At 61.1% G+C, this 12,131-nt stretch overlaps 1 protein-coding gene across 1 annotated transcript; it reads left to right on the top strand.

Annotated features, from left to right (window-relative positions):
• The first annotated feature begins 4,624 nt into the window (after positions 1-4,624).
• LOC142052299 (E3 ubiquitin-protein ligase TRIM7-like) lies at positions 4,625-10,261 on the top strand. The gene is given in 8 exon segments (XM_075082123.1): positions 4,625-4,802; positions 4,805-5,094; positions 6,665-6,751; positions 7,124-7,354; positions 7,653-7,675; positions 7,989-8,104; positions 8,381-8,413; positions 9,567-10,261. Coding segments are annotated over 8 exon segments (1,407 nt in total). The 5' UTR covers positions 4,625-4,687; the 3' UTR covers positions 10,079-10,261.
• Positions 10,262-12,131: the final 1,870 nt, after the last annotated feature.

The raw sequence follows: 12,131 nt of genomic DNA, 5'->3' as shown, positions 1-12,131 counted from the left end.
CTCGCCCTTGCCGGTAGCATCGACCATGCGCTCCCCAGCGGCGGGTGCAGTGGGACTCCTGCTCCAGATGGAGGAGCACGTCCCGGGCTGGCTCCCAGAAAAGCCCCAGCCAGCCCGAGGCTGCCTGCGGGAGACCCCCCGGCTCCCAGGCACCCACTGCCGGGCTCCCTCGCCGCGTGGCTGTGGCCGTAGTCCCGGTGGGTGGGACGCGGGTCAGTATCCTTGCTGTTGGTTTGAGATCCCGTCTCCAGCAGCTTGGTTCTCCGCGGTCCCGGCTCACCCTCGTCGCAGCTCCCGTCGTCGGGCTGCGGCTGGGTGAGATGCACCCAAAGGGCTGGGCTGCGGCTGGAGCGGTGATGCCGGCTCCGCGGTGCGCACCGGGCTCCTGGCCCACGGGTGCCGTGGGGGTGGCGGTGTCAGATCTCATGTCGGACAGTGGCATCAATAAACAGAGCAATGATGGGATAAGTTGTCGGGACCTGTTAATGCCTTTGCAGAACCAAAGTCCTCGCTGCAGGCCTTTCCGTGTGTATGAACCCCCCCGAAATTTATAAGTGACAGCCTCCGCAGCGCTAGAAAGCGCGTGGAGCTCATGAGAGCCTCTGGCCAGTCACTGCCGCGGAGAGAAGCACTTCGGGGCTGCCAGGGCAGGCTCCAGCCGAGGTTCCTGCGTTCCTGCTGCTGGGGTGGTGCTTCAAACTCCCGGGGAGCAGTTTGGGGTGTCAGGTTGTGGTATGTGGTCTGACATGGCTTAAACATGCTGTGGCGGGGCTGGTGTCCCAGGAGGGAGGTGCTGGTGTGGGACAGGAGGGCCCGACTGGCTGCTCCGTACCCCTTGGCAGCCTCCCCGCATCCCCCTCATCAGAACTAAATGCAATTAGGGGGAATAAAGAAATTAAACGCAGAAATGGCTCTGGTTCTCAGCAGCTCATATTCATCACACTAGCAGTGCTGTGAATCTGGCACTGTCCCTTTTTCTTCCTAAAAATGGATGGATTCAGCTTTTTTTTGGCAAAGCAGCCACTTAGGTGCCTGTACTAGCAAAGGGGGCCTGGCTGCCCCTCTGCAGTGCTGGGACCTGCCCAGGGAGCCTCAGGGACGGGCAGCCCCCTCCTTGCCTCAGCACGGCCAGGCCAGGCTCCGCTGGGCCCCACGCGGTGACTGCTCTCGCGCTCGTGCTGCTCCTCGCCAGCCCCTTCCGTCGCTGGACGCCGCCAGGATTTAACACCGTCCAGGTGACCTTCAGCGGCTCAAATGTCAACAGCCCGTCCGCAGCCGCAGCTCCCACACCCGGGACACACACACACACAGAGCCGTCGCAGCCCGCGGCGCGTGCCGAGCTCAGGGTGGCAGCGGCACTGAAAAAACGCAGAGGTGGTGGTGCGAGGCACAAACCTGAGGGCAGCACGTGCCGCGAGCAGCCGTGCCACCCCCTCGAGTTGTCTGCAGGTTGTCAGCACCCTCCGCTCATTGCAGGCGGGTTCGTTCGGGCAGTGCTGAGCGCTGCACAGTCCTCAGCTAAAACACTGCTCAACTATGGGGGCTAACGGCACCGTCCCACAGCAGGACCAACTCTTCCCCGTGGGTTTGGCCCCGTCACGCTCACCCAGCCTTCCCTGGCCCAGGGTGCTGGGAGAGCTGGACATGGCTGCACCCAAAAGGCAGCAGCCCCGGGGATGGGATGAGCAGGGGCCACTGCCGTCCCGGCTTGGGTGTGAGAGAGGCAGCGTACCTGCCCCCGGCAGCATGCCATCGCCGCCCGCGCTGCAGCCCAGAGGCTTGGGCTGAGGAGGAAAACCAGGCTGTCACCCCAGGGTGCTGCAACGGCGGTGAGCAGGGGGCTGAAAGCATGGTGCCGACCCCGCCATAGCCACCGGGACAGAGTCTGGGGGCCTGCCGTGGTGGGGAAGCGAGCTGGCAGGGACTTTTGGCAGGGCACAGCCCACGGCAGGACAGTAACCCCCCGGGGAGGGAGGGTTATTCGGCTGCTGCTTTACTGCCAGGGCCAGCCCAGCCACCAGCAGCACGTCAGGGATGCACAGGGCTCCCAAAAACACTGGGGTTGCTCCTTGGGCCCCAGCTGGCATCACACCAGGGTGGCAGAGGTACAAAGCCAACGGCTGCACCCATGGGCCTGATTCTGAGCACCCACCACCTGCAGGGGCCGAGCCCACTAGCAACAGCACAGAGCAGACATGTCCCTGCAGCCTGCAGAGACACACGAGGGGGCTTGGGGGGCTATGGGGGGCCCTCTTCTTTTCCCTACACACTGCTGCTGCCCTCTGGGTGTTTTGGGGCTCGGGCGAGAGCGAAAGGGACATTGGGAGAGCCACAGGCAGCTGTGGGGTGCAGGATGGAAGTTGGAGGCCCCCCATCCCGCAGCGGCTTCTCGGTTTGGTGGGATTTCACGTGTGCTGGAAGGGGTTGGCAGCACACAGCGAGGCAGCCGGCCCTGGGGAAGCGGCTCACCGACCGGATTACACTCGGCTCCCACATGTCACAGCTGCCACAATCCCTTAAACTGTATTAACCCCCAACTGTGGCGGGTGGGAAGCAGCTCCTGCAAGTGCGAGGCCTCGGGAAGGATCCTGCGCCGCACCTCCAACCCATCCGTGATGGCCCAAGCCGGGGTGAAGCTCCCTGGTGAGTTTCAGGTTATAAATGATTAAATTTATTTAAGTAGCCAGAGCATCGGAGGTGGCTGGCAGCGCCCTGCCAAAGCATGCCAGCCTGCAGCCCTGGGCACCCAGGAGGGCTCCGACTGCACTGGGGAACCACAGCATCCCTTTCTTAAACAATTTATAAAGCTGAGAGGGTGAAAACCCAGTGGCAGACTGCAGGCTGGGTGTCCCACGGGGTTCACAGGGCCTCCCCATCCAGGAGCTGCTGGGCAGTGTTGCTGGAGGGCAGGGACCATCTCCCCACCCCGCCGCACCCCACGGCACGCTCTGGCTCTTGCACCAATGCCCCGGTGCAGGGTGGGATGAAGCCTCGCACTCACACCCGCACCAGCCCTCCCCAGGCTGCGGCCGCCAGCATCATCCCCGCTCCCGTGCGCTGCCCACGGCCACGTGTGTGTGCAGATGTGAGCACACGCACCCACACACGGCGCCCTGTGCTCCCCCCTGGCATTTCCCTGCTCGCTCCTCCCCGGTTTGCACACACTCATGCACACAGGCATGCTCAAAGGTGTGTGCTGAGATCCAGGCACGTCAACATACAAAGGGAGAGACAGAGACACCCCACAAGTGTGCACACGCATACACGCGTGTAATAACATGGGTGCACACACACAGACACACAAATGTACACAAAGGTATACACCCCCCCATACAGACACTGATACACACACAAATATACCCCTACACACCAACAACCACATACGTGTACGGAGACACACGCAGAGACACGTGCGCCCATACATGTGTGTGCACCCACCCACACACACATGCATACACAAACGCAAAAATGCGCACACACAGAGAGGCACGCATGTGCAAACCCATGCACACACACAAGCATGCATGTACTGCACACGCAGACACGCCACACACACGTGCACACCACACACAGGCAAACAGATGCACACGGACCATGTACACTCAGAATGCCTGTACACACAGGCGTACACGTGCACAGGCATGTCAATACAGACACGCATGTGCATTCATGCATGTACAAATGTGCAGACTCATACCCACATACATGGCTATGTCAACACACAAGCATGCCTGCACAGACATACACACACATGCCAACACAGGTGCGCAGACACATGTGCACGCACAGGTCCGCATGCACATAGCACATATACATACAACATCCAGCTGCGCACAGATGCATGTGCGTGCACACACATGCTGATGTAAAGGCACACAAGTATGCAGGGACACACACCCCAACACACATGGCCACATGTATGCATATGGATGCACACATATATGCACAGAGATACACTGACGTACATGCACATGCCAACACATTCATGCATACCCATGCATGCACATGTATACCCATGCATGCACACGCCAATGCAAAGGCACACACGCATTCCCACGTGCACATCAACACGCAAGCACACTTGCACACATACACTTAAGACTACACACACGCCAACATACACGCACACGCTTGCATGTGCATGCTGGCGCACATGCACCTATACACAGACATGCCTACACACACGTGCACGCACATGCATGTGCACAGACATGCACAGGCACCAACATACGCCCCCGCAGACCCTCAGCTGCCAGGTGCCCTGCAGCCCTGTTCGCAGCCCTGCCTGCACCCACCCTGCCTGCGGCCCTGCCTGCAGCCCTGTTCACAGCCCTGCCTGCACCCACCCTGCCTGCGGCCCTGCCTGCAGCCCTGTTCGAAGCCCTGCCTGCACCCACCCTGCCTGCGGCCCTGCCTGCAGCCCTGTTCGCAGCCCTGCCTGCACCCACCCTGCCTGCGGCCCTGCCTGCAGCCCTGTTCGCAGCCCTGCCTGCACCCACCCTGCCTGCGGCCCTGCCTGCAGCCCTGTTCGCAGCCCTGCCTGCACCCACCCTGCCTGCGGCCCCGCTTGCCTGCACCCCTGCTCGCAGCCCCGCGGGGCCCGGCCAGCCCGGCAGCGCCCGCCCCGTCCCGTCCGTGGGCCGGTGCCCGCCCCGCCGCGCTTCCGGGCCGCGCCGCCGGCGGTAGCATGGCGCGGGCAGTGCTGGCGCTGGGCGAGAGCCTGCAGGCCGAGGCCACCTGCCCCGTCTGCCTGGAGCTCTTCTCCGAGCCCGTTATCACCGAGTGCGGGCACAGTTTCTGCGGCCCTGCATGGCGGCCGTGCTGGGGAGCCCCCCGCGCCCCGCCGCCTGTCCCCAGTGTCGCGCAACCGTGGGCCCCGAGTCGCTGCGGCCCAACCGCTCGCTGGGGGCCATGGCGGAGCTGGCGGGGGCGCTGGGGGACGAGGCGCGCCGGCCCCGCTGCCCGGCCCACGGCGAGGCCCTCGGACTCTTCTGCCCGAGCTGCCGCACGCTGCTCTGTGCCCTGTGCCGAGAGGGGCCGCAGCACCGCGACCACCGCGCGCTGCTCGCCGAGGAGGCCGCCCGGCAGCTCCGGGTAGGGGGAGCTGGGGGGGTGCGGGGGCCCCTGGGGAACGGGCTGGGTCAGCTCCCGCCTCCGGGCTGGGGCCCCTCGGGGCACAGGTTGGGGTCCCCTCCAGGCATGGATCTGGGTGCCCTCGGGGCACAGGCTGCGGTCCCCTCCAGCATGGATTTGGGTGCCCTCGGGGCACAGGTCGGGGTCCCCTCCAGGCATGGATTTGGGTCCCCTCGGGGCACAGGCTGCGGTCCCCTCGGGGCACAGGCTGGGGTCCCCTCCAGGCATGGATCTGGGTGCCCTCGGGGCACAGGTCAGGGTCCCCTCCAGGCATGGATTTGGGTGCCCTCGGGGCACAGGCTGCGGTCCCCTCGGGGCACAGGCTGGGGTCCCCTTGAGGCATGGATTTGGGTGCCCTCGGGGCACAGGTCGGGGTCCCCTCCAGGCATGGATTTGGGTCCCCTCGGGGCACAGGCTGCGGTCCCCTCGGGGCACAGGCTGGGGTCCCCTCCAGGCATGGATCTGGGTGCCCTCGGGGCACAGGTTGGGGTCCCCTCCAGGCATGGATTTGGGTCCCCTCGGGGCACAGGTTGGGGTCCTCTCCAGGCATGGATTTGGGTCCTCTTGCGGCACAGGCTGGGGTCCCCTCCAGGCATGGATCTGGGTCCCCTCAGGCACACATCTGGGGTCCCCTTGGGGCACAGGTCGGGGTCTGCTCCAGGAACAAGTTAGGGTCCCCTCGGGGCATAGGTCAGGGTCCCCCTCAGGGCACAGGTCGGGGTCCCCTCCAGGCAGAGGCTGGGGTCCTCTCAGGGGACAGGTCAGGGTCCCTTCCAGGCATAGGCTGGGGTCCCCTCTGGGCACAAATATGGGGTCCAGCCCAGGCACTGGTTGGGGTCCCCTCCAGGCATGGATCTGGGTGCCCTCGGGGCACAGGTTAGAGCCCCTGCCCAGCCATGGATTTGGGTCCCCATCTGGCCATGGTTTGGGGTCCCTGTCTGGGTATGGGCTTGGGGTCCCTGTCTGGGCACGGGTTGGGGTCCCCACCTGGCCATGGTTTGGCTGCATCTACGGGGGACATGGTGTCCCCCCATAGATGTAGGCTGGGGTCCCCCCCCGCCAGCAGCTTGCTCTGCCACAGGGCATGGCTTGGAGGAGCACGAGGATTTTTTTAATACTCCAGCAAATTTATGGAGTGCGTCTGAGACGCAGTGCTGCTGTCACTGCAAACCTCTTCCCACAAATCCCACTTCCAACCCAAAAAGTTGTTTTTCCTAATTAACAAAAAAAAAAAAAATTCCAACCAAACCCAAACCACAAACTTCAGGGTTTCCACATGAAGCTATTGCAGAAATGTTGCTGGCCAAAACAGCTGCGCTTTGGGATCTCCCTTCCCTGCCTGTATTGCGGGCTCGGAGAGAGGTGCGTGCTGCCTCTGAGCCTTTCCCTGCAGGGCTGAGCTCAAAACCTGCCCCAGTGACCCCTCCCCGCAGAGTGGTGGTGTCCCTGCAGGGGTTGTTAGGTGACATCCTCTCACTCCTGCAAATGTAACCCCCAAAATCACTAAATACCTTTTTTTTTTCCTCTCCAGGAGACACTCCAGAACAACCTGGTTTTCCTACAAAAAGAGAAAGAAGAATTTAAGCCCAAAGGAGAAGAGAAAAGCGATGGCCTGCTGGTACGTGTGTGGCTCTCCGTGCGTGTGCCGTGCCCTCCTGCCTGCTTACCTACCCGTGTTCACGGGTATGTCCCATCTTTCCCTCTCCCCATATATATTTATCTCCTTTTCTGTAACAACACTATTTTCTCTCCCTCTCTGTCCATCCCATATATCCTTCTTCCACCCTCTGCTGTCCACCCAAGGGTCCATCAACATCCAGACTTGCCACCCCTCTCCCCCCCTCTGCTCTTCCAGCTTTTTCTCCCAAAAAACTCTTTTCCTTTTCCCTGTGATCCTTGGCTCCCTCTTCGCAGCACCGGGTCCCCGTGCCTGCACGGAGGCTCCCGGAGGATGGGATGGCTCAGGTGCCTCCGCGCGGGTGCCTTGCAGGGGAAGGTGTCCTCGGAGCGGCAGAGGGTGCACGACACCTTCAAGCAGCTGCAGCAGTTCCTGCAGCAGCAGGAGGGTGTCCTGTTGGCCCAGCTCGACCAGGCACATGGGGAGCTCGCCAAGGAGCGCCGCGAATACATCTCCAGTGTTTCGGAGAGAAAATCGCTGCTGGACACACTGATTGCAGAGATAGAGAAGAAACGTGACCAGCCGGTGGTGGAATTCCTTATGGTGAGGCTGCATTGCCCACCCAGGCGCTATGACCCGCCCTGGTGAGGCTGGGGGCACCCACCCAGCACCCCTGCGCCCCGGTGCCCGTGCTGGTGTGAGTCTGGGCCTGCAGCTGAGGCAAGGCAAGGCAAGGGTTTGGTGAGCGAGTCACCAGAGAGTCCCCAGGGGAGTGGTGTGACCCCACCTAATCCCTACCACCCTGCTTCACACAGCAGGGGAGCGACCGTAACTCACTGCCCTGGGGACCGTAGTCCTTCTTGGCAGTGCCAGCGCTGACCTGGTGTTTTCTCTCTTCCAGGATGTTGGCAAAACCCTGAGCAGGTACGAAACAGGCTCAGTAACGCTCTCCCATGTGGCTCTTTTGGGCAGGGGTTTGGAAGCGCAGCAGGCGGCTGAGCAGCAGCAGCCGGGAGGGAGGTGGCTTTTCCCTGCTGAGTATTTGGGTTTTAATGTGATGTTATCTGGAGCCAGAGGTTGTTGCACCCCTGTTAATGATGGGGTTCCCGTGCTGATAGCTGGGACACAGCTCCCCTGAGTCCTGTTGCTGTAGGGTACTGTCCCCCCATTATCCCTCCTGGCCCCGGGTGCTGGCTGACTGCTGGGGTCAAAGCTCCTCTCCTTGTTTTCCCCTCAGCTGCGAGGCAGCAAAGGCCCCAGTCCCAGAGCCAGTTTCCCCGGAGCTGCAGAGGACCGTTAATAACCTCTCTGAGATAAGCCAGCTGGTTGTGGGTGTGGTGGCCAAATTCAAAGGTAAGGCAAAGAAACAGTGAGCAATGCCTTGCTCTGTAGGCAGCGTCCCTGCGCCGTGCTCCCCCTGGGCTGCAGTGGGAGATCCTCACTGCCCACAGCCTCTGTCTGGGGATCGGGGGCAAAATGCGCCTGCTCCAGATGGGACCCAGCTTTGCTGGAGCCCATGGCTGTGGGAGCGGGGGAGTGGGCTCCACATCTGGCTTGCTGTCCTGATGGGGAGCAGGAAAGATGCCACAAGAGGAGAGAGCCTCAGGTATCTTCCTTTCCTTCCTCTAGTGAACCTGCTGAGCGAGATGGACAGAGAAAGGGGTAAGTTTCTGGAGTTGATGGGCACAAATGGGGGAGAAGAGCTTTCCAGAGTGAGTTTCCTTATGCCCTTGAGGCAGAGATGGGCTCACACCACAACATCTAATCCAGGGTCTGTCTAAAACCCAGTCCCTTTGTTTTGACTAGGCCTGCTATAAAAATCGAGGCGCATCCCCCGTGCCAGGGAACACCAAGCAACACTGTCCTTGGGCAGGGCCAGGGCAGCACAAGGCCCTCGGCTTCCCTGTCTCTGGAGGCTTATCTTCTTTTGCTGTGACTAGTTAAGCGAAGGGGCCATACGCATTTTGATCTGGCTTTTAAGCACAGATCAGAAATGCCTTTGCAAGTGCTCGGGGTCCACATGGTCCTGGCGGCATTGCAGGGCTCGGGGCTGGCTGGAGCTGTTTGTGCTGAGGCCGGTCTCTGCCGTCTCAGTTTTCAGGATGAGGGACCTGATACACAGGATGGGCGTGCCTCAGTTTCCCCCCTCTCTGCTGTCTCTGCTGTGAGCCGGGGCCCTGGAGGAATGGGTTTGGCAGAGGGCCTGGGGCGGTGGCACTGCGAGGTGACGCCTCTGTGGCCTTGTGGGACGGCCGCAGGATGGCAGCAGAACATCCCACATGAACGGGCGGGTCCAGCTCTGCGGTGAGATCGCCTGGTTACTCAGCGGAGCAGGGTTAGGAGTTGTTTTTCCCTTTGGTGAGCATTTGTCCCCCTTGTCACCAGAGCAGGGACTGGCCTGGCACCAGGGCGGCCTTGCAGGCAATGCTTCCTCACGCTCCGGGCATGCGTTGCACCCACACACAGAGCCTGGCTGCAGCCCCATCACACTTAGACCCAGCAATATCCAGCACAGGATTAGCAAAGCAGGTGTAGCAACGTCCATTGAGTCTGTCCCCTGCACGTGGGGACGCCACCGGGCTCAGTCCTGCTTCAGGGAGCGTTGCTTTCCCCGTGGGTCCTGGAGTGGAGGGCAGCGAGTGTCCCGTGTCCCGTGCCGCCTGAGGGGGTGGCAGGTGCTGCATGTTTGTGCTGGCGGGGCACGAGTGCCCACTGTGCTCACAGGACATGTCCAAGTCCTGTGGAAGAGGAGGGAGAGGTGCTGGCTCGCTCCTCAGCAGGCAAGGGACTGATGTTTCCCTCTGGTGTGTGTTAGTGAGGGTGACACTGGATCCAGAGACGGCAGGCCCGCATCTGGTCATCTCAAAGGACCACAAAACTCTGCGGATGGGAGACGGCCAGCAAAACCTCCTTGACAGCCCCAAGAGATTCACGGGCAGCCCCAGTGTCCTGGGCTCCCAGGGTTTCACAGCTGGGAGGCATTACTGGGAGCTGGAGGTGGGAGACGGAGACAGCTGGGCCGTGGGGGTGGCCGTGGAGTCTGTGCGGAGGAAAGACTCGCTCAGCATGGCCATGGGGAAGATCTGGGCACTGCGGCGGGACTGGGATCAGCAGTACACGGCACTCCACATGCCCCCCGCGCCGCTGGCACTGCAGAAAGAGCCCCGGCAGATCAGAGTCCACCTGGACTATGAAGCAGGCCAAGTGACCTTCTACAATGCAGAAAACATGGTGCAGATCTTGGAGTTCAAGGCCTCCTTCACCGAGAAGGTCTTTCCATACTTTTGGCTCTGGTCAAAAGAAACCTACATCCAGCTGCATGACTGACGGGGTCAGATGCCTCCTGGTCCCCTGCCCGTTCCTTCGGCTAGCTGAGCAGGCAAGAGGTGTGGGAGTGACGCAGCATCGCGTTGCAGACTCACTGCAGCTCTGCCTGGGCTGGATCCCCTTTGCATGTTTGCTGCATCTCTCCTGTCAAGTCCTTTGGACCATTAAAGATGCGTTGTCTCACCTGGGGGTGCCTGCATGCTGGTATTTGGGGCAGATCTCACAGTGTCACACCTGTCCCTGCGGGTGCTGAGGACACTCAAAAATAAGCAAGAAAGAGGCAGGGGAGATACTCTGATTGCCCATGCTGGCGTTTGGCAGCGCTGCATGGCTTGCTTTGGCTTGGTGTGGTGTGCTGTGTTGTGAGCAGTGTGGGGATACAGCCACCCCACAGCTAGGAACTCAGGGTGGAGCCACAGAGCTGCTAATAGTGGTGGTAGTTGCTCATGTAAAACTGTAAAAACTGTTGCTTGAAGGGAAAATGTTCAGGGAGGGGAGAGGGCCAACTGGGGAGCTGGAGTGAGGGCACAGCCCGAGCATCTCCAGGCTCGAAGAGCAGCAGTGATGGGTGTGATGGGGATCTGTGAGATCCTGGGTGGTCAGAGAGGGACTAAATGCCATGTTGGCTAATCCTGGAACCAGGAGCATCGTGTGAATCTGGTGGGTGGCAGGGCCCAGGCAGAGGGACATGGATCATGTCCTGGAGGTGTGGGATCCCCCCAGTCAGGCCTTCGCGTCTCTGTATCAGGCTGAGAACGCTGGACCTGATGCGATCAGCCCTGCAGCTGGAGGCAGTGGCCTCTGAAACCACGGCAGGGAGATCCAGCAGAGCACGTCTGCCAGGGACTCGGCTTGACAGCAGAGATCTGCAAACCCTTACGCGAGGAGAAGAAGATGCACGGCCTCCTGGAGCCATGCTGCGTGTCCTGAGCACTTCACTGTATCGCCCTGTTTCTCCACCTGTAAAATGGGTCCATGTGTTTTGGAGCTGGGACGGCTCCTCCCACCCCTGCAGTGTCCACAACCAGGCAGGTCTGAGGGACAACTCATGCAAGGAGTCCCCTCCTTTCCACAGCACAACCATGGCTGCCTCTGTTCTGCTCTGTGACTGTAGGCAGGGGACAGGGTAGGGAATGGGTCCTCTGAAAAGCTGGGCCTGTGTCCAGTTTTAAGGCAAATAATAGTGCCTGGGTAAATATCACGGCCTCTTACAGGTAGAGGACACGAGTGAGTGACTGCAGAGGTTATTTGTAGCGGCCAAATTGTGCCTGCTTTCTGCACTGCCCTGCACACTGACATGAGGATGCAGTGAATTCAAGTTTCTCTTCCCCAATTTCACAAGTGCCATTGCTCCATGAGCCCTGTCTCAGTGCTGCAGGGATGCATGCTGGCTTCTTATTTTCACACTGTTGTTCACTGAATGCCTCACAGAAGCGGCCGCTGCTTCTCTGGTGATACCGCTCGTTATTGTTCTCACAAAGAGCTCTTTTGGGGAGAAACCATAGAATCAGAGTCATTAAGGTCATCTCTAAGCTCTAAGATCATCAAGTCCAACCACCAGCCCAGCGCCCCCAGGCCTCCTAAACCACGTCCCCAGGTTTTTTGAACCCCCCCCAGGGACGGTGACTCCCCCACCTCCCTGGGCAGCCTGTGCCAACCCCTGACCCCTCTGGCAGGGAAGGCATTTCCCTCACACCCAACCTAACCCTCCCCTCGCGCAGCCTGAGGCCGTTCCCTCTCGTCCTGTCACTGGTGACTTGGGAGCAGAGACCAGCCCCTCCCTCACTCCAGCCCCTCTCAGGCAGCTGCAGAGAGCGAGAAGGGCTCCCCTCAGCCCCCTCTTCTCCAGGCTAACCCCCCCCAGCCCCCTCAGCTGCCCCCCAGCACACTTGTGCTCCAGACCCTGCCCCAGCCCCGCTGCCCTTCTCTGGACACGCTCCAACCCCTCAAGGCCCTTCTTGTCCCGAGGGGCCCAAACCTGAGCCCGGCATTCGAGGTGGGGCCTCCCCAGGGCCGAGCACAGGGGCCCCATCCCTGCCATGCTCCTGCTGAG

The sequence above is a fragment of the Phalacrocorax aristotelis genome, chromosome 2 (assembly GCF_949628215.1).
Source record: "Phalacrocorax aristotelis chromosome 2, bGulAri2.1, whole genome shotgun sequence".
NCBI lineage: Eukaryota > Metazoa > Chordata > Aves > Suliformes > Phalacrocoracidae > Phalacrocorax > Phalacrocorax aristotelis.
This window is presented reverse-complemented; position numbering and strand designations above follow the sequence as displayed.